This window comes from Lynx canadensis, chromosome D3, assembly GCF_007474595.2.
Source record: "Lynx canadensis isolate LIC74 chromosome D3, mLynCan4.pri.v2, whole genome shotgun sequence".
In the NCBI taxonomy this organism is placed as follows: domain Eukaryota; kingdom Metazoa; phylum Chordata; class Mammalia; order Carnivora; family Felidae; genus Lynx; species Lynx canadensis.
The window spans coordinates 83,455,075-83,476,787 of NC_044314.2; the positions used below are offsets into that span (position 1 = coordinate 83,455,075).

Below are 21,713 nucleotides of genomic sequence, written 5' to 3' on the forward strand. Positions count from 1 at the left end.
CCTTGTTTTTTTTTTTAACGTTTATTTATTTTTGAGAGAGAGAGAGAGTACAAGCAGAGACAAGGCAGAGAGCGGGAGACACAGAATCCAAAGAAGGCTCCAGGCTCTAAGCTGTCAGCACAGAGCCTGATGCGGGGTTCGAACTCACAAACCATGAGATCATGACCTGAGCTGAAGTCGGACGCTTAACTGACTGAGCCCCCCAGGCGCCCCAAAATTTCATCTTGTTCTTCCAACCTTGCGAAGCAGTAAAATGGGTAGAGAAGTTTCCATGACAACACCCCCACCGGGTGTTTTTTCCCCCCTCACCCCACGGAAGGAAATTCTGTTTCTTCCCTTGCTTTTCCTCTCTTCCTTCAAGTGTAGGACTATCAGGACCTCACTGACCCCACACAAGCCACTCCCAGGAAGACGCAGGGACTTACTCTGATTGAAGGGGTCGGTCACTGGGACACATCCAACGGCTAGAGCTGTTGCTGAACACGGTGTCAGTCATGGCAGAAGTTTGGTGCTCCTGGAAAACATTAACCCGGACATCACCCAGTTATCCAGCCGCTCTTTCTTTCTTTTTTTTTTTTTAATTTTTTTTCCAACGTTTATTTATTTTTTGGGGGACAGAGAGAGACAGAGCATGAACGGGGGAGGGGCAGAGAGAGAGGGAGACACAGAATCGGAAACAGGCTCCAGGCTCCGAGCCATCAGCCCAGAGCCCGACGCGGGGCTCGAACTCACGGACCACGAGATCGTGACCTGGCTGAAGTCGGACGCTCAACCGACTGCGCCACCCGGGCGCCCCCAGCCGCTCTTTCTTAAGTCCCTACTCTATGCCAAGCACTCCGGGAGATGCAGAGAAGACCAGCACGTCACCCAGCTTCTCCACTTCCCAGATGGAGAAACCCAGGCCCCAAGAGGGAAAGTTCCTTCTGGAAGTCACAGCTCCCTAGAGGCAGAAATGGATCGGAGCCAAGAGCCTTCTTCCTAAAACCCACATCCTCCTTCTTCGCTAACTCGAGGCCACGTGTCCAGCAGGGGGAGGGTCAGAGTTCTTGATTCCAATCCAGGGTCTTTCTACCGGAGGGTGTCATCTGACTCATTTGCCAGTCACCTTGGCCTTGGCCAGCTTTGAGGTCCAAAACCCTGAAGTCAATCCTGGCTTTAAAAAAAAAAAAAGCTTTTAACACCCGACCCATCCGAAAATCTCGTTGGTTTGATCTTCACAGTGGATCCAGAATCTGTCCACTGCTCTCTGCCTGGCTCACCGCTGTGCTGACCCAAAACACTGCTATCTCCGCCCGGCTTACTGTGGTGGCCTCTTCCACAGCGCCCCCTGCTTCCATACCCTTGGCTTTCTTCAGTCCACGCTCCACACAGTGGCCAGGGAGATCTTTACAAACACAACTCACAGCTTGTAAAAACAGCACCCCACGGCGAAACCCAGAGATACTGTGGGATCCAGCAATTCCACACCTAAGTATCGACCCGCCCAGGGGAAACGAAAACATATGTTCACCCAAAAACGTGTACGCGGATGCTCGTAGCAGCATCATTCGTAACAGCCAAAGAGTGGGAATGACTCCGTATTCACCAACTGGTGAGCCTACAAACTAGATGTGGCGTGGTCTAGGCGATGGAAGGTTATGTAGCCGTAAAAAGGAAAGAGGTTCTGACATGCGCCACGCGGATGAACCTTGAAAACGGGGTGCTGAGTGAAAGACGCCAGACACAAAAGGCCACATTGTGTGACTCCATTTGTAAGAAATATCCAAACCTACAGAGGCGGAAAATAGATTTTGGTTGCCAGGGGCTGGGGAGGGTGGGGGGACTAGGAGGTGATGGCTTTGGGGCACGGGGCTTCTTTGGGGGGGCAATGAGAATGTTCTAAAATTCATTGTAAAGGGTGAATTGTTATGATATGTGAATTGTATCTCAGTGAAGTGGGGGGAGGGTGGGACCATCCCTTTGGGAAGCTGGCAGGCCCATTAAAGCTATGGACGTTCATCTCCCTTACAGTTCACGAGTGCTACTCTTAGGATTACACCCAAGGAGAAAATGCTCACGTTCTAAGCATGTACAAGAATGTTCACAGCTTCTTGATTCACAACAGCTAAAACCTAGAAACGATCCAAATGCCCATCAACAGGAGAGTAGATAGATCCGTGTGGTCTGTCCACGCAGTGGGATGCTGGTCTGCAATAAAAGACAAACTCCTGATGTATGTAGCGATAGGGACACATCTCACAGACACTGTATTTTATGAAGGAGGCCAGCAGCAAAAGAGAACACACTATACGACGGTGGGTTTCATGGAAGTGAAGAAGAGACAAAGTTATTTGATGACTGTAGAAATCAGAGCAAATCCATTGCTAACTTTGGGGCTGGGGAGGGGCAGCTGGGGAGGGGCCTCTGTAGGATGAAAATGTTCTGTATCTTGATCTGGGTGGTCATTAGACAGGAACATACACCTGCAAAAGCCGTGTCTGCACTTTATGTCCCTTCCCTCCCTACCTCAAATACAGTAAATCAGCCCGTGTCACTCCTTTGCTCAGAAGTCTTCAATGGCTCCCTATTGCTCCCAGAATAAAATCTAAACTCCTTGGCATGATCTTGGCTCCTTGTGACCTCCTTCTCTAACTCTACCCCCCACTCTCCTCTTGCTCCCTACGTAGCCCCCCATGCCCTCTCCCCCAGGCCTCTCTGCCCTTCTTCCAACCTTCACTTCCTTGCTCTCCCCTCTGCCTGGAACTCCAGGCCCATACGCCAGGCTCACTGCCGTTTCTTTAGGTGTGTTCCCAAATGTCATCCCCTCAAAGGGCCCTCCCTGACTGCTCCACTTAAAACAGCTCCTCCCCCATGTCCTCCACTCTGGCTTCCTCCACTCTGGCTTCCTCCACTCTGGCTTCCTCCACTCTGGCTTCCTCCACTCTGGCTTCCTCCACTCTGGCTTCCTTTTCTCCTTTTCTTCACAGCTCATATCCCTTCCCAAATTTATCCGATGTCTTATTTCTTTATTTGCTTAGAGTTTGCCTCTCTTATGTCTAAAACGTAAGCCCCTTGCAGGACTTACTCCGTTCTGTTCTCTCTTAATCTCCAACACTTCACAGAGCGCCTGGCGCATAGAAGGCATTTAATAAACATTTGTTGAATGCATGCGTGAGTCTCCTTCAACACTAAGGCAGTCCAGCTGAACCGAGCCAGGCTCATGTCCTCTGTGAGACTCCCTGCCCCCCTCCCGCAGGTCTGGCCAAAGGGCAAAGCGGGAGAGGCCACGGAGATTACATTTAATTAATTAAAAAACAAAAACTTCGGAACGTGGGTCACTGTGTCCCGTGGGTCCCGATTTCCCTGAAGGTCTTGGCACCACACGGCCTCGTTTTCTGGGATGCTGGGAAGTCGGGAGATGAACAGGGAGAGCACTCTCTCTCCTATCCTGCAGCCCCTGGAGTTATTAAATCTTTGAGTGAGTGAAGCCAGAGGGGGGCCGAGGGCTGGACACATGCGAGGCAAGCCTCTTACAGAAAAGCCATTTCGTCTGCTCCCCTGTGACCGACATAATCTTCTCAGATTAATATGACCATTTCACCGTTTCCACTTGGAAAGCAGGAAGAAAGAAGGGACATCTCCTGGTGCAAAGGGAATCTGCTGAAAAGAAACTTGTCTCGTTGTTGTCTGTGTCAGTTGCTGAGCGAGGCCATCCTGGGCCCCCGGGACCCCTGGCCCCTGCTCGGGCCCAGGTTTTGGGCTTCCTCGGCTGCTCCCAGATGGGGACTCCAAACATTCATTCGAATGCCTTGCCTCCTGCTTTGCAGCAGAGATGTGGTGCTGCCCTCGGGGGACCCCAGGAAGCAGGGAGGGCTGGGACAGGGGTTACACGGTCTCCGCCCACGAACTCTAATCTCCAAATGCTGTTGCTCTCCAGGCGGAACCTGGCGGCCCATCCTCTCCTGCATTCAGTCATGCACACTAGGAGCTCATTTCCTGTTAAAAGTCTGCCTGCAAAGTCCAAGATCATTCATGGAAAGCACCCAGCTCGGTCCTCCAGGCCAGAAGCTACCCTGGACCCTACTGGTTATTTCAGCTTTGCCATCCAGAGAAAGGAGGTCACGTGTCCACAGGCAGACCGTGGCTGGGGGGATGGGGGGACAGATGCAGGTGGAGGGGAGGGGGCACAGCACGCATTGCCGATGTCCTTGACAGGAGGGGCGTCCACCCCCAGCCTCTGGGAGTGTTAGCAGCTAAGGGCTCATGGCAGCACCGTTTTCCAGAGAACTGCCCTCAGCCAACAAAAGCAGCTGCCTTGCCCAGAGACACCCCGAGTGCAGCCCAAAGCCAATGAATCACGGGCAGCGGGCAATGTAAAAGCACAGACCTTTTGTCTCGAGGCGGGACGAGCGTGTGCCAGCATGCCCCAGAGCTCCCCATGGGATCAGGCTGAGGACAGACTCCAGCTGAAGCCCCGTCCTCGCCTGGCATCCCTCGCTGCTTCCCGGAGTCATCGCTGGTACCCGAAAATCCCATCGCGGGTTCTGCTTCTAGACTACTTGACCTCACGCGGGAGTAGAATTTTAGGAAATCGGGGTTCCGATCCCCAAGCTCATCATGTTACTTAGCCATCTTCTAACCTGATAAAAGGCGAGCCTAAGACACTCTCCTACCTGCCTGCAGATGCTGCCCCAGGAAGTCCAGCCACGATGTCAGGTTTGAGGGCGAGTTAACAGAAGTGGAGAAAGCCTCTGACGTTTTCAGATGACCCCTGCCTCTCCTATTGCACACTACAGAGAAACCATCACCACAGTGGACAGGAGGCCTGCAGCTCCAGGGAGAAACCCCAGAGGGAAACCAACCATTGGCGCCAGGAGCAAAAACAGAGATGCCTGTGTCAGATAAATTACATAGGATTCTGCCCTAGGACCCGCAGAACCTCAGCGTCACCGAGCTGATGAATTTCAGCATCTACAACAGTCCCTGACACACAGTGAGCACTTGCAGAAAGACAATCCCCCCTTCCTACTTCCCCTAGACTATAGCTTATGTAACAACGATGTCCAACATTTCTTGAGCACCTACTATGTGCAAAATTCCATACCTTCGTCATTTGCTTTAATCCTTACAATCCTACTGTCAGGTAAGTGACATTTTACAGGTAAGAAACTGAGGTTCAGAGTGGTTAAGCCACCTGTTTAAAATCACACAGCTACCAACAAGCAGACTCAGGGTTTGAACTCTCTCCAAAACCCATGTGCTAATCACTACTCGGTTCACACCTACAGAACATCCCTCCCTGGGCTTTAGATTATTGGATCCTGACAGCTCCTGGCTGTATGCCCACCTCTCAGCCCCAGAAACAAGCGGAGACCCTCCCCCACCAGCCCCCTACCTAGAGATGCTGAGAGATCACACACTTTGGCTCGGTCAAGGCCAAAGTCACGGCTTAGATCCAGTCCTGCAGCTGCAAGTTCAGAAAGCATAAAATAACTGCCTCCCCAGAAGCCAGAGGCTCCAAGTCTTTTTCCTGGGCACAGGTGATCCCCCCCCCCTCCCCAGTCCCCAGTCCTGGTGCAAACTCCAAGGAACAGTCTGCTTTCAATAATAAAAGCAACAACAACAGCTGTTCACATATCAAGGGCTTACTACGTGCTAAGTGCCTTTCAAGTTTTATCTTGCTCAGCCCTCACAATAGCCTTCAAGATAGATGTTCTTCTTATCCGATTTTACAGAGGAGCAACTGAGTCACGATGCATTTTAGCGGGCTTCCCAAGGTCCTGCTTAAAGTGTTTCAACAAAGCGGGGCGCCTGGGTGGCTCAGTCGGTTGGGCGGCCGACTTCGGCTCAGGTCATGATCTCGCGGTCCGTGAGTTCGAGCCCCGCGTCGGGCTCTGGGCTGACAGCTCAGAGCCTGGAGCCTGTTTCAGATTGTGTCTCCCTCTCTATGACCCTCCCCCGTTCATGCTCTGTCTCCCTCTGTCTCAAAAATAAATAAACGTTAAAAAAAATTAAAAAAAAAAAAAGTGTTTCAACAAAGCAATCTAAACGCCCGGTACTTAGCGCTGGCTAGCCCGTGGTGTGCCTCTGGATAGTGGAATACTGCACAGCGGGAAAGAATAAGGAGATTATTTATGATGGACGTGGATGTATCACTGAGATAAACTGCTTAGTCGTAAAGACCAGGACGTAGGATGATGTTCTCGAAGAGCACCATTTGTGTGCACAAGGCAAAGCAGGATACGTGCACACGTGTGACTTGTGGTTATCCATGCGTAAGATACATGTGTCTCTGTAAAGAACTAGCAGGAAACTAGCACAACATTGCTTGCCTCCGGGGAGGGGGACCGTCGCTGAAGCTGAGCTGGGAAGGAGAATTTTCACAACATGCCCCTTCGTATTTGCAACCGTGTGGATATGTTAGCTATGGAAAAACAAATGAACATTTATTTTTTTCATGTTTATTTTTTTATTTTTGAGAGAGAGAAAGAGAGAGAGCTAGCGTACAAGCAGGGAAGGGGCAGAGAGAGAGGGAAACACAGAATCCGAAGCAGGCTCCAGTCTCCGAGCTGCTAGAGAAGAGCCCGATGCAGGGCTTGAACCCATGAACTGGGAGATCATGACCTGAGCCAAAGTTGGACGCTTAACTGACTGGATCACCCAGGCGCCCCTGAGCATTTATTTTTTTTAACGTAATTTTAAAATAATAAAGTGCTCCAATGGCTGTCCGTCATAAGAGTTAAGACCTCCCCCGTAACTTCAAAGGAATGTCATGACCCTCTGCCTGCTACCCTCCCCGTATCTCTGACCACCCTCTGGTCATGCTGGCTTTTCCAGCTACCAGGCCTTTGCCTCTGCTGTTCTCTCTGCCTTTATAACACCTTCCTCTTCCTCTCATGTGGCTAATTCCTTCTCAGGCTCCCCTGGTCTCTGCTCAAGTGTCACCTCCTTCAGGAAGCATTCCTTGACTACACTAAGTTATCTCCTTTCACCCCATTGCTTGCTGTCACTGTTTGTTTCATTTATAATACTTACAATGATTTGCAATTATCATTTTTTCTTTATCTACTGTGTGTCTCTTCACCTATTCTGTAAGATCCATGAGAGCAGGGCCTGGGTCCAACTTTGTTCGATAATTGTACGTCCAATGCATGCAGGGCCAGCTTCACGGGCCCACAACCTAGGCAGCTGCCCAGCGCTCCAGGCCTAGAAGGGTCCAGAATCTGCCTTAATGCTCTGCTGTCACTATCTTGAGATTCTTAACAATAGTTGATCAGGGGGCCCTGCATTTTCGCTCTGCAGCCGGTCCTGAATGCGGTATACAGTAGGTGCTCAATAAATAAATCCTCACCTAAGCTCAGTGAGTGCAGTAGGCACTCCATAAACCTGCATGTAAGCGGCAGAGCCAGGCCTGTTCCAGATCTGCTCACCTGCACAGCTTGGTACTAACCCGTATGCTGCCTTGCTTCTGAAACTACCAGGAGACTCTGTCCCAAGCCCAGAGAGGCCAGATTCCAGAACCTTGCCTCTCTCCCCCTTTGCATTTTGTTTCTGCCTACTTCTCCTTGGCAGCATCTCCTTGGCAGCGTCTCCTTGGCAGCGTCAGCACCGTTTGCTCAGGAGCTGTGCCTCGAACCACCAAATCTCCAGGTCTTCTGTCGGTTTCCGATGAGCTGAGAAAGGAACTCTCAAAGCCCATTTAGCCGCAAGTGTCTACGCGTGACTCCTCGGGCTGGGCCGGGCTGGCAGGGGAGCTGTACAGGCCCTTCAGGGCACAGCAGGGAACTGACGTGAGCTACAGCTGTGTGCGGGGAATTCAATGCCACGGTCAGCCCCCCAGCCCCACAGTCTTGGAATCAAGCCAGATGCTTCACAGCAGACCCCGCAGCCACCAGCTTGGACAGCCCCCACCAGTTCTCTCTCTCTGTCTTTTCCTGTCTCGCCCTTCTTTCCCTGAGTCAGGCCTATCACTGCTTAGTTAGAAATCTAGAAAAACCACGCAGACTATGTGATGGTGTGGGAAATGCAACTTACACCAAGGGCCTTAAATGGGGGGGGGGGGGGGGGGCGGAGACTGGGAGGGGTGAATGGGAGGTTCCAGGAACAGGGTCCAGGCTGAAAATATGTTTTGTTTGGCCCATGCAGTGTTTTTGAAAAAGTTAAATCAAGCCAATATTCTAAAAGCATGGGATTTAATTAAAAATACAGATTGCCGGCTTCTGCTAAGAAATAGGAAGGATCAAAAAAATACTTACAGAACATCTATTACTGTGTGCCAGATACTGTTCTAGGCACCGGGGATACAACATCAAAGCAAACAAACAAAAAAGAGGAAAATCACTGCCCCCATGGAGCTTAACTTTTCGTGGGGAATCCAGAGAATAACCAAGCAGTAATTCAAATGTAAAAGGCATCAGCTAGTGATGAGCACTTTAGAAAAACAAGACCAAGAAGGGGGACTGGTGATTGAGAGGGAAGGGTGAGTTTTAATAAGTAGTCAGAGGAGGCTTCAGTGAGATATGTTATTTGAGCAAAGACTTGAAGGGGGTAATGGACTGAGCCATGTGAATCTTGGAGGCAGAGCATTCCAAACAGAGGGGAAAGCAAGTGCAAAGGCCCTGGGGTGGGCATACGCTGGTAATGTGGAGAAATGACAAGGAGCGCGTAGTGGCTGGAGTGGAGTGAGCAAGAGGAAGATAGGTGGGGGCAGAGGTCGGAGCAGTAGTGGGGGCAGGGAGGGGGGCACGTCAGATCATGAGGACCATTTGGGCTTCCACTCTGAGTGATGGGGAAGCCAAAGAAAAGCTCTTGAGAAATGAGCTGAATATTTCTACTCTGCCCCAACCACGCATCCAGCGTTGACTATTTGCCAGGGTCTTAGGGTTCCGACACATCCCCGCCGAGGCAAGGACATGGGCCAGCAAGGGGAAAGATGCCATCAACCACACTTGATCGAGCCAGGCGCCGCTCCGCTTGCCCACCCGCCTTGCCACGCCAGCCCCGTGTCTCAGAGCTACAGCGTCCCTCATGCGGCCAGCTACATCCAGCGCCTACAGGCTGCTGTCGGCTTCTCTTTGCTCCCGAAGCCAGCTGGGACATCCCCAGGCTCCCCAGAACCTGGCCACAGGCCTGGAACGGTAAGGCCTTGCTTGGCTCCTTCCCTGCAGAGCCTGCTGGTGCCTAAAACAAGGACAGAGACGGGCCAGAGTAACACTCGAGACACAGGCACGTTTGTGCTCCTGGCCTTGAAACAAACGAAACTCACCATCACCTCCACATGCTTCTCCCACAGCCACACAGCAATAACGGATGATTCCTGTCATGAGCCTTCGAAGAGGCCCACAGGACAGTCCCCCTGTTAGAGAGTTTGAAGGCAGGCAGAGAGTCTATCCCTCACCGTTGTGAGGGTCCCGGTCATCCTCGCTGCTGCAGCCGCCCCGTCGTAAAGCAGCCACTCCCAGCCCGACCTGCACGCTGGCCACAGATGTGAGCCAGCCCAGACAGGGTCATCCAAGTCTGGCCTAGACCAGAGGAACCACCCAGCTGAACTCAACCCAATCGCTGACCTAAACAATCGTGAGATAAATGAATGGTTGTTGTTCTAAGGCACTCAACTGTGGGGGGCTTGGTTATGCACCAAAAGCTGACCGATAGATAGAGCAGCCTATCGTTACGGTGCAACAGCTGGCCTTGGACCCGGAGTCTGGGAATCCAACCTTAGCACCCCTGTTCGTTTTACTTTCTGTTTAGTCATTCTGGGCCTCAGTTTTTGCATCTGTAAAATGAAGACATAAAAATGCCCACCTTTGTCATGTTTGCCTTGCAGTGTTGTTGGGGAGGGCTCATGAGAGAACACATGTGCGGGGACCTCGTAATCCAAACTCCTTTTCAAGTATGAGGCAAGGAGGTCACTGCTAATGTTATCTGAGGGTACGGCTGGGGAGCGGAACAAAGACGTAAATTCCAGATGTTTGTTTAGGCTTGAGTGAGACACTGCAGTGGATATCTGGGATCGAGACGTCTTATTTTTGCCTGTTTGGCATTTCTCTCTCTTTGGTGGGGGGAAACGGCAATTTTCCCTTGGGAAACCCTCCCTCTTTCATGATCAATCTGTGTCGCTTAAGAGGAGCTCATCCATTCTGGTCCCTAGAAGTGGGCCAATTTCCCTTGCCTGGCCAATCAGCGTATTACACCCCACGGGCTACAGTGATTGGTCCAGGGATAGGCACATGACCCAGTCTGGACCAATGAAGACCTGCCCTTAAACTTTTGCTGGAACCATATGGAAAGAAGCATTCTCTTTCCATTGGGATTGCTCAGCTGGTGGAAGAGAAGCTTGGAGCTGCCACTGGTCACTTTTGCCACCACGTGGGAAAGGCCCGCCAAAGCATAAAGTAGAGCTGAGAGATGGAAAGAGGTTGATTCCTGATGATGCACTGGAATGCTGGATCCAGCCACGCCTGAATGTATCCTCCTGGCCTTTTTAACCACCATGAGCCAATATGTTTCTCCTTTTTTCATTTGTCAAGTCAATTTGAATTGAATTTTTGCCACTACAACCCTCCTGAGCAGTATGTGTCTTCACAGACCAGCCACCTTGGGGCAAAAGGGGACCTCAAAGGCAGCCTGAATTGGCCAAGGCCTGGAGAGAAATACACCAGCCTTCAACAACCCCCTGGAGCCCCCCTTCCCCCCCCCCTTCGGAAGCACTGCCACCCAAGCTCAGGCCTTGCAGGAGGACAGGAAACGTTTGTAAAGCACCCTCACCAAGGCCTGCTGAGACCCTGCACTGACAATTAAAATTCAGTGACAACAAACAGCACTAATTAAAAGCAAAACTAAGTACTTAATAAGACAAATGAGGTGGCAGTATTAAAAGCCAGGATGAGAGAGCTGGCATTAATTAAAAACAAAGACTAATCTCTTCCCTCCTCTGAAAAGGCTGTGTCTGTGTGTGTCTAGAAAATGTTCAGCTCTGTTAATGTGCTAAAGAAATGCCATGGGAACAGGCAGGCTCTGGTATTTGTTCTGCCTGGGGGCTGGGGTGATGAGGGTCTTCCTGGAGTGGGGGACCTTTGGGCTGGGCCTTGAAGGGTCAGCAGGGGGTGCAAGACTTAAAAGGCAGAGGCAAGGATGGGGATGCGGGTGAGCAAAGACTCAGAAGCTTCAACAGACATGGAATGTTTGGTGAATGAGGAATTCATGGGAATGGAGCCTTGGGTGATGGGAGGGCAGGGGGGAGCGGGGGAAACAGGACTGAAAAGAGAGAATGGGGCCGTGATTCACCCCTGTCACCCAAAGCAATGTCCATCCCGACAACCCTGCTTGCATTGAAAGATGCAGGGGCGCCTCGGTGGCTCAATCGGTTAAGCATCCAACTTCGGCTCAAGTCATGATCTCACGGTCTGTGGGTTCGAGCCCCGTGTCGGGCTCTGTGCTGACAGCTCAGAGCCTGGAGCCTGCCTCGGATTCTGTGTCTCCCTCTCTCTCTGCCCCTCTCCCGCTTGCACTCTGTCTCTCTCTGTCTCTCAAAAATAAATAAACATTTAAAAATTAAGAAGTATGTATTTCCAGAGGCTAAGACCACATGCTCTTAGCAGACAGTTCAGCAGGGTGATTTAGGGTACGGGCTTGGGGGCCAAGCCCATCCAGCCATCTACCAGTCTGAGAAGCATATCCCCATCCCTGAACTTCAGGGAGGTTCCTCATCTGTAGCATTAGATCTCAGATCATAATTATCATGAGGCTTAAATGAGACGATGTATGGGAAGTCCCTGGTTCAGGACCCGGCACGAAACACCCGCTCGTCAAGTGGGAGCTATCATGAATTTATGTTACTATTAACAACAATTATCTCAGTTACATTTTCCTAAAGAGATGGGAGCCCAGCTTTGGCACTAGAAGGAAACATCTCAGGCTTTTTGAAGCCAGAATAAGTACAGGGAGCATGCTAATGATGAGTACTAGAAATAACCACAATACATGTGATGCTATCAGGGGATGGTAACAGTGTAACTATACTAAAGCAAGCCTCGGTTGTTGAGTGCAATGGTTGTCGTCAGTGCAATGACTGCGTTTCTGGTTTTCCACCGTGTGATAGGATGGTCCTTCTCTCTCCCTGGGAAGCCGGGAGAGGCCACATGATCCGTTCGGGCCAATAAACATCCCCAGATGGAAACTGAAGCCGGCGCATCCATCACCACATTCCCCTTTTCCTGTCTTCACAATCGCGGATGGATGATGGAACCCCCCTCAGCCTGGGTCCCTCGGGCAGGTCAAAGGCAGAGCAGACACCTATCAACCCACCATTCCCAGAAACCATGAGTGAGAAAGAAATCTCTGTTGCTTCAGCCAGTGAAACCTTGGGGATTGTTTGTTACTGCAACAACAGCCTAATCTGCCCTGTCTGTGCGTCCTACTGGCCAGGAACTGCACGAAGTATTTCCCATGCAACCCCTCGTTTGAGCTCCACAACAATCCTAGGAAACATGATCTTCTATTACCCAGCTTTACACATCAGGAAACTGAAGCCCAGAGAGGTCAAGTTCTTTGCCCAAGGACACGCAGCCAGTAAATCACAGCAGGGTGTGCATTGCTGGGCAGGGGTACCCCAAACCTTTCCTTCCTTCCCCGAGGTATGAATCTCTCTGCACCCTGAGTCTGCAATCCCAAACACTGCACTACACAAAGAGCAGACACTGTTACGGAAGACTCTCCAGGGCTCCCTGCACAGCTCAGCCAATTACCCGATTCTTTGATCAAGTGGAAACTTGGCCTTTGCTGTGTTGTTAACCAAGCTTATCTCTGCTCCAGCTAGGCTGTGGTGTGCGAGGGAAAGAGGAAAGGTTCGGGACAGATTTCTGTGTTTGCACATGCATGCCCAGACACAGGGGGCCCCAAACAGGAAGATGCCACGAGCTAGGTCTGCGTATTAAAACGAGTCATTTAGCTTAATGGGCCCTGGCTGCCACTCAGGCCTAAATTGCCATGAAACTCATTCTGATTAAAACCCAGCTACAACTGACTTATCTGCAGCCCTAAATCTCATCACGCCACAGAGACCGCAAGTGCCATCCTGACCCCGCCTCTACCCCGGGTACAAAAGAGAGCAGAGAGGAGCATTTATCCATTAAAAAGATGGCAGCAGGCCTCATCCTCAAACCTGAAGAGCGTTTTTGCAACTCATAGACGAGAGACATGGCATTCCCATTTTACAGACGAGGAGACTGAGGCCCCACTTTGTCAAGGTCACACTGGCAGCAGGTGTAATATCCAGGGATGCAGACCAGGGTCTTGTATAAATGAGCCTTCTAACTACCCTGCTTCATTGATTACTGATGCAAATAACAGAACATTTGGCTAAGCATATTAATTTGCTGTTTTTATATGGCAAATATGGTTGCATAGTGGCAGTATTGTATGGTCTAACTCAATAATAAAAATAGCTTTGCTGGGTATTTTCTCTTCACCCCTGCAGACGCAGTCACGCTCCACCCGGCTCTGTGCCCTGGGAGAATGACCTGTGTGGGTGACATCAGTGGCCCCCTTGCCCTCCGGCTCCTCGTCGGGTTTGTCTAATGGGAGGCACCAGCAGAAGGCTGGAGGGAGGGAAGAGAGAGGCTGGGGCATTTATCCCCTGCTGGTCACCCTGGGTTGGCTGTTGGGGGTCCCGGCTCCTGTCAGGAGGACCCCTCCGTACAACCCTTTCTCTTCTGGATCCACAGCTGTTCCCTTCCTGCCCCTCCAGGCCGAGAGATGGGCCTGCTGGAGTGTTCATGTAACTCTAAATATCTCTTCGTTAAACTCACCTCGGTCCTTAAACTGGGCGTGCAACCAGCTTCTGCTGCTGGCCAGGCACTGTTCGAGGAACTTAGCTCACCTAATCTTCACGGCGACCCAGTGAACGATGATCATTCCCCTTTCCCCTTTCATGGGGGAGGCACCTGGAGCACAGAGAGGTCAGGTGACCTCTTCCAGATCACACAGCTAGGAGATGACGGGGACACATTTGGAATCCCTGCATTGTGGCTCCGGAGCCTGTTCATTTGACCAGCTCATCATCCTGCCCTGAGGGTCTGTCCTTAGCAAAGGTAGGTTGGCACAGAAACGAACAGCACCAGCCTTCTGATGGGCAATTTCCAAGTACCACCTCCTTCCGTCTTCAATACCATCCTGTGAGGCAGAGGCCCTGACGTTACTCCTGTGCCTGGGGCTCAGAGGGGCGCGTTAATTGCCCAAGGTCACCAGCCAGGAGTGGTGGAGCCAGCCAGCTTACGAACCCCGGTTTGTCTCCCTTTAATGCCAACACCCTTGACCACGACCCTGGACAACACCTCCTAGAACGTGGCCGCCTGGCGTCTGGGAGACTGGCTTAGGTAAAGAATGGCTTTCTAACCGTCAGAGGTACCAAAAGGAGGATGTGCTGCTTTGAGAGGTGATGAGCGGTCACACCAGATGTCATCCACACAAACAGCAAAACTGCCTGTTGGGGCTGCTGTAAAGATGGTGAGGTGCTTTTCTGAAACGGCCTCTCCTTTCTGCATTTGGGAAAGAACAGCTCAAGCTCACAGACTCTCCCCGGTCATGTGCGGGCAAAACTCCTTACGCTAACTCCCTAGCTTGGCCTGACTCTCTTTTAATGTTTATTCCTTTTTGAGACAGACAGAGAGAGAGAGAGAGAGAGAGCTAGAGAGAGCACGAGTGGGGGAGGAGCAGAGAGAGAGGGAAACACAGAATCTGAAGCAGGCTCCAGGCTCTGAGCTGTCAGCACGGAGCCCGACTTGGGGCTTGAACCCACGGACCCTGAGATCATGACCTGAGCTCAAGTCAGATGCTTAACCGACTGAGCCACCCAGGCACCCCGGACTCTCCTACCAAGCAGGCAGAACCAGTCCCTTCAGATAACAAGATTAAGTCCTCTGGCCTCAGACGCTCCCTGCCCTGGGAAAAATGCATATTTTCACTTCCTCCTTGTGAAGCAGAGGCAATCAAGGCCCCAGGAAGAGCTCTAACTTGTTTTCTTGCCTCAGCACAACACACACACACACACACACACACACACACACACACGTCTCATTTTCACCCATGGTACAAATTTCATGATAGAATTTTCCATCAAGGGCTTGGGCTTTTGGAGTCCCATGGTCACCCTAGCAAACTATTTGGGCAAACAGTCTGCCCAAACTCTGGGCAAACTATTTAACTTCTCGGAGTCTCAGCTGGCTCATCTGGAAAATGGGGGCTGTAAGAGCACCCACTTCATTGGGCTGGTGAGAGGTGGGAGTGGAAAACAGAGTAATAAAGGTTACCTAGCCCAGGGCGGGTACAGGTGCTACTCAGGTGTTCTTCCAGAACCTTCAACACCCCAAAAAATAACACGAGTTAGAGTCTCTGGCCAGGAAGGATACCTCTTGCCTTGCACCATCTGGCTACAGCCACTTCCCCGGGGCGTGGATCCTAAGAAATCCGAGGCCACTTCAGAAAGAACAAAAAGCTCCTTTTAGTTGCCATGAATAATAGATCTTCAAGACCTGCCTCCCTCCAGCCCCTGCCCCGCCCAGACCTTCGTGGCGCCAGGTGGGAGAAAGTAACAGAAAAAGGAAATCTCGGTTGGTGTTGGCTGGAGAATATGAATGAACCACAAGGTTCCTGTCCCTCTCCCGTGTCCCCATGGAAACAGCCATCAGAACACCGAGTACGGACGGAGCCCTCCGTAATTTACAAAGGCCTTCGCCTTCACAATCCCCCAGGCAGGCGGGCATTAGACCCTCATCACTGGAGGCAAAAGAATGCAGAGAGGGGCCCAGCCAACAGGGTTCAGCTCTGCCTCTTTCTATCTGTATGTTGGGCTAGTCACTTAACCTCCCTGTGCCTCAGTTTCCTCATACGAAAACCAGAGATGAGAGTAACAGTGATAACAGTACCTCCCTCAGAGGGGCGTTAAAAGACTCAATGAGCTGATACTTTCAAGTGCTTAGAACAGCGTCTGGAACGTGGCTAGCACTAAATAAAGTGCAGCAAGTTAGCTTTGCCACGCCTTTGGGGTGAAAAGGCTGATAATAACAGCCGTGATGGTATTTATCATCTACCGGGTACCAGCGGCCGCACTCAGTGACTTACATACTCTGCCTCATGTAATGCTTGCATAGACACCACTGAGCTCATCTTACAAGTAGAAAAACTGAGATTGATAAGGGTTAACTAACTTTCGCCCTAGACCGAATTGGAGCCAGAAAGGCACAGGGCTGGGAGTCAAGTACAGCTCAATTCTAAATACCCACCTACCATCGCCTTCCTCCTCCCCATCCCCCTTTGTTGGACCCCTAAATAAATAGAGAGCATTTATTCTGTTTCAGTGCCAAGTTCTCCACACATGTTGGTGCTCGGCGCAGCCGTATCTAAATTAATCCTCAACTCAACCTTTAGCCCCATTTTATACCAGGAAGCCAAAGCAAGGCGAGTTTAGGTACTGGCCCAAAGTGTCCAGCAGAGGCAGGATCCAAACCCCAGAGGTGAGAGTCCATTTTTATACACACCACACACACGCACAAATGCACACACAGGCACACAACAATACCTTCGAGTTACATCCGATAAGCCACTGTCCATCCTCTGAAAGAAGACTTTCTGGAGACACAGGACATTAAAACTACATCTGAAGCTGGTCTAGTTTCTCTTCCTTGCAAAGCTACTCGCTCCAGGAGGCGAAGCATTTTATTGCGTTACCGGCAGACACAGACTTACCCTCTCAACATCGAGATTTCCAGGGACTTACCGGAGTTCTCAAAAGTACATGAAGCCAACGGCAAAGAAAAATGCGGAACGCAGGTCACGGTCCAGTTTGTCCTGGGTCAAGCAGGGGAGACTGTTCAATTGGTGTCCTTCAACGGACACACCTCCCACCTGGTGTGGTTCCTTCCACACTCACTCTGGACTTAGCACGTGGCTTTCTGTGGCCCATGGGAGATCAGTGAATAGGACACAAGCAGGGTTGAGGTCAGCCCCATTAGAGTGCCGTGCACTGATATGACATCAAGAAGAGGAGGGAGAGAAGTCCACTCTTCATCCCCCGTGGAACCGTCAGTCTTGTGGAGAACGATCTCTGTGAACCATGGGAGGCTGGGCCCTGAGCTTCTGAGTTCACAGCACATTGGTCAGGTGGTTCTCCCAGGTGGAGAAAGCCCGCCTGAGGGAGAGGCCAACCCAGAAGAAAGCAGAGCTGGGTGATCGGAAATCAGTCTGAGTGCTATTTTTGACCCACTGAGTACAGTCATGCCTCGTAGCCATGAAACGTCCCCCTGTATCACTCGAACTAGACGGAGTTAGGTTTACCATTAATGTAGTTCTGATGGACACACACATACTCACGCCCAGAATCGATTCACGTATTTGCAGATTCCGTATTTGTGAATTTGCCTACTCAGTAAAATCTGTTTGCAACCCCAAAATCAATACTTGTAGCACTTTCATTTTTCACCGGTAGCAATACTTGTGAGCGTGCATGCACGCACACACACACACACACACACACACACACACATACACACAGTGGTCAGAAAAAACGGAGTTGCCCGACACGCATGTTACCAGCTCAAGTCCACCGGCAAATGAGCTCCAGCTCTCAAACCATACACAAGTCTCTTTTTCAAGGTCTCGTTTAGGGCAACGCTGTTTGCATTATTGTCGGCGATCGCACTGTTTAAAAACGGCCCCTGAGCACAGTGCTGAGGTCTGGCCGGTGTTCCTCAGTGCAACAAGGCTGCGATGTGCCTCAGAGAGAAAATATGTTTGTTAGGTGAGTTCGTATGCCATGAGGTATAGTGCTGTTGGCCCTGAGTTCAACGTTTATAATCAACAATACGATATACTGGGGCGCCTGGTGGCTCAGTCGGTTAAGTGTCTGACTTCGGCTCAGGTCATGATCTCGTGGTTCCTGAGTTCGAGCCCCACGTCGGGCTCTCTGCTGACAGCTCAGAGCCTGGAGTCTGTTTCAGATTCTGTGGCTCCTTCCCTCTCTGCTCCTCCCCTGCTCACACACACACACTCTTTCTCAAAGATAAATAAACATTTTTTAAAAATTAACAATACGGTATACTGTTACAGACTCGACGTTTGTGTCCCCTCGACATTCAGGTGTTGAGACTCTACCCCCACAACGTGATGGTATGTGCAGGTGGGACCGTGGGAGGCAGTCAGGGGGTGGGACCCTCCTGATAGGATCGGTACCCATCTAAGAGTCACGAGAGAGCCGTCTTGCTGTCTCTGCCCTCTGCCACGTAAAGACACAGCGAGGGGTCAGCAGTCCGCAGACCAGAAGAGGATCCTCACCAGAATCCGATGCCGCCAGCACCCTGACCGCAGACTTGCAGCCTCCAGAACAGTGAAAAATAAATTTCTGGGGGCACCTGGGCGGCTCAGTCGGTTGAGCGTCCAACTCTTGATTTTGGCTCAGATCATGATCTCATGGTTCATGAGTTCAGGCCCTGCGTCAGGCTCTGCACTGTCAATGTGGAGCCTGCTTGGGATTCTCTCTCTATCTCAAAATAAACAAATAAAAATAAATAAATAAACTTTCATTGCTTAGAAACCACCCGGCCAAATAAGACATCCATTGAACCAGATGTCTTTACACAGAAACACACATAAAACAAGGATGTGCATGGACTGGTTGATGAAGTGTGACGAAAGGCTTGTAGGGACTAACCCTGTATTTCCCTCAGGAGCAATGATTCAGTATTTGCTGATTCGGTGATCACGGTAACTTTGCACAACGTGATTACTCCAAATAATGAAATGACCTCCCTCTTTCTCTCTCTCTTTCATACATACCTATATGTGTATACATGTAAAATCAACAGTATATTACATGCACCATATGTGATGATATATTACATATCCTGTGTATGTGCAGATGTTTATATATATAATATATGTATATATTAGACATATATATGCAACATACTAGGCGAATTGGCAAGTGCTCCTAGCTTTCCACTTTCCCTTTTACAATGGGGACTATTAAGTGGGACAAACGCCTAGTAGTTTGGTCTGTTTTCTGTTTTCAGATTGTGGTTGGGGTGAGGGGCAGATAATAAGACAATGGATGTCAAGAGGCAATTTGGGAGGAAAAGCACCAAGGACCTACAAAGTCCCGTCATCGTGGCTTGTTTCCTGGACAGCTTCTCCCACAAGATGCCCAAGGTGCGTTTCAGACCCCGTTCCCCCAACCACCCCCCTTCCGGAGCAGAACGGGGTGAACTGGGAGAATGGAAACCAGCCAGGAGCGAGCACATTGGTTTGGGGATTCACCAGGGATGGAAAACTTACAGGAATCGTCTAGCACATGGCTCTTCTGGAGTCCGACCAGATAATGACCCGGGACTGGGAGCAAATGGGTTTCTAAGTGTCTTTGCCATCTCTGGCATCCACGATACACGCTCAGAGGGGAAAGGTTTGCGGGGCCTACGGTGGCTGCCGATGGGTCCTCTCAAACCAGCTCGGTTTCTGCAATAAACCGGGTCACTGATGAGGGCTGATCTGGGGGAGCAGGAGGGTCCTCATCTTTCGCGGCTTGAGGACGGAGTCCCCTTGGCCCTGATTTTCAGCTCTTCTTGAGAGAGGAGACTTGAGGAAAGCAAGGAAAACGTGAAGGTCATTTCTCCCTGAAAGACGGGTGGAGGCTTTGCGGCGATCAGTGAGTTTTCGGTCTGGCTTTGAACGGCCAGGCTGCCCGTATGAAAACCAAGAAAGGAAACAAAAGTGTCCCCACCAAGCCTTCATGGGACCTGGTGTAGTGGGAGATGCGGAAGCCTTGAGTAGAAAACCAAGCCCCCGTGACGCAGAACCAAAGCCGGGGTCTGAATCTAAAGGCACAGGGAGGGGGTGACGCTCAGCCCATGAACGGCCACTTGACCCGGCGCTTCCGGAGACATCTTCAGGACCTCTCCTCAACAATCACCCCTCCTAGAAAGCCAACCTGTGTTCAGCGTAGGGACCCGTGAGGCAGGAAGTGGCTAAATCCAGACACTTCACCGGTGCCATCCTGGCTCAGCCCCTTGCCAGCCTTGGGCACGTTCCTGTCTGCACCTCACTTCCTTTGTTTGGAGTGGGGGCTACAGATGTTCCTTCTTCGCAGGGCTGATGGAAGCGTCGGGTGGAATGAGGCATGTACAGTTCCCAGCACAGAGCCGGCCCCGGGGCCCCAGCATGCTGAGCGGGGTGGCTGGGGCAGCCGGGCAGAAATGGGCAAGAAGACATGCCCCCGGAGACCCTCATCAGCTCTGCCATTGGCACAGCGCTTGGAGCCCTGCAAAGATTTCAAACCAGCATCTCTCCCAAGCTTCACAATTTCCTTGCAAGTCACAGAACATGGGAGGGTAAGGGCCGGTTCGCGGGTGCCAGAAATAAGGACACATGAGGTGAGATGACTCATCAAAGGCACAATGGTAGGGAACAGGTGGGCTGCCTTAGAATGTCCCTCGCTGCACCCTAGAATCAGGGCTTTGGGAGGCAGTAAAAATACTAGTTCCAGTATACTGGAATTATAGTATTCAGAGTATATAAACTTAAAAACAAACAACGGGGACCTGAGCGGCTCAGTCGGTTAAGCATCTGACTCTTGATCTCGGCTCAGTGCATGATCTCATGGTTTGTGGGTTCGAGCCCCGTGCTGGGCTTTGCGCTGACAGTGCAGAGCCTGCTTGGGATTCTGTCTGTCCCTCTCTCTGCCCTTCCTCTGCTTGCTCTCTGTCTCTGTCTCTCAAAATAAATAAACTTGGGGCACCTGGGTGGCTCAGTCAGTTGAGCGTCTGACTACGGCTCAGGTCATGATCTCACCATTCGTGAGTTCGAGCCCCGCATCGGGCTCTGTGCTGACAGCTTGGAGCCTGGAGACTGCTTAGGATTCTGTGTCTCCCTCTCTTTCTATTCCTCCCCTGCTTGCACTCTGTCTGTCTCTCTCTCAAAAATAAAGATTAAAAAAAAAAAAGACTGTTAATAAATAAACTTTATTTTTTAAAAATTTCCTAATGCTTTAATTTATATTTGAGAGACAGAGAGCAAGCGGGGGAGGGGCAGAGAGAGCAGGAGACACAGAATCCGAAGCAGGCTCCAGGCTCTGAGCTGTCAGCACAGAGCCTGACACGGGGCTTGAACTCATGAGCTGTGAGATCATGACCTGAGCCGAAGATGGACGCTCAACTGACTGAGCCACCCAGGCGCCCCAAAATAAATAAACGTTAAAAAACTGCTAAATTACAGAATCCCAACGAAACCACCTTTAGAAGAAACTTGTGGTACCCACATCATACTTTTGAAAGTCCTCCTGGTGATTATAATGTGCAGCCAGGACAGAGAACCACGAGCTTAGAACCATGTGCCCCACTCCATACTGTCTTCAGGTCCCCGTCCCTCCTGCCAGGACATCTTAAACTTGGTCGTGCATCAGTCACCTCAGGGGGCGGGGGGGCGGGGCTCCTGAAAGTGGACTCATGCTCACTTGCCAGCCCCAGAGTTTCTGTTTCAGGAGGTCTGGGACAGAGCCCGAGAATTTGCATTTCTAGTAAGTTCCAGGCAGCACTGATGCTGCTGGTCTGGAGACCACACTCTGAAAACCACCACTTTATGCAGCGTTAGCAAAAGGGGGACCCACGAGACCAAGCTCCCTGGTTTGTGGTTTTCTTTCCACGGGTAACACTCTCTCGCCCTGGGTCAGAGCAAACGACTCTGGGGTGTGC

The 21,713-nt window shown here is 51.0% G+C and overlaps 1 protein-coding gene across 4 annotated transcripts in view; it reads right to left on the bottom strand.

Annotated features, from left to right (window-relative positions):
* The window catches only part of RPH3A (rabphilin 3A), a 275,493-nt gene that overhangs the window by 65,467 nt on the left and 188,313 nt on the right, over positions 1-21,713 (bottom strand). For all 4 annotated transcript variants that reach the window (XM_030335989.1, XM_030335988.1, XM_030335991.1 and 1 more), the window contains exon 3: positions 426-514. In XM_030335989.1, the coding sequence (XP_030191849.1) occupies positions 426-496 (71 nt within the window). In that variant the 5' untranslated portion in view covers positions 497-514. The remainder of the gene's footprint in view (positions 1-425; positions 515-21,713) is intronic.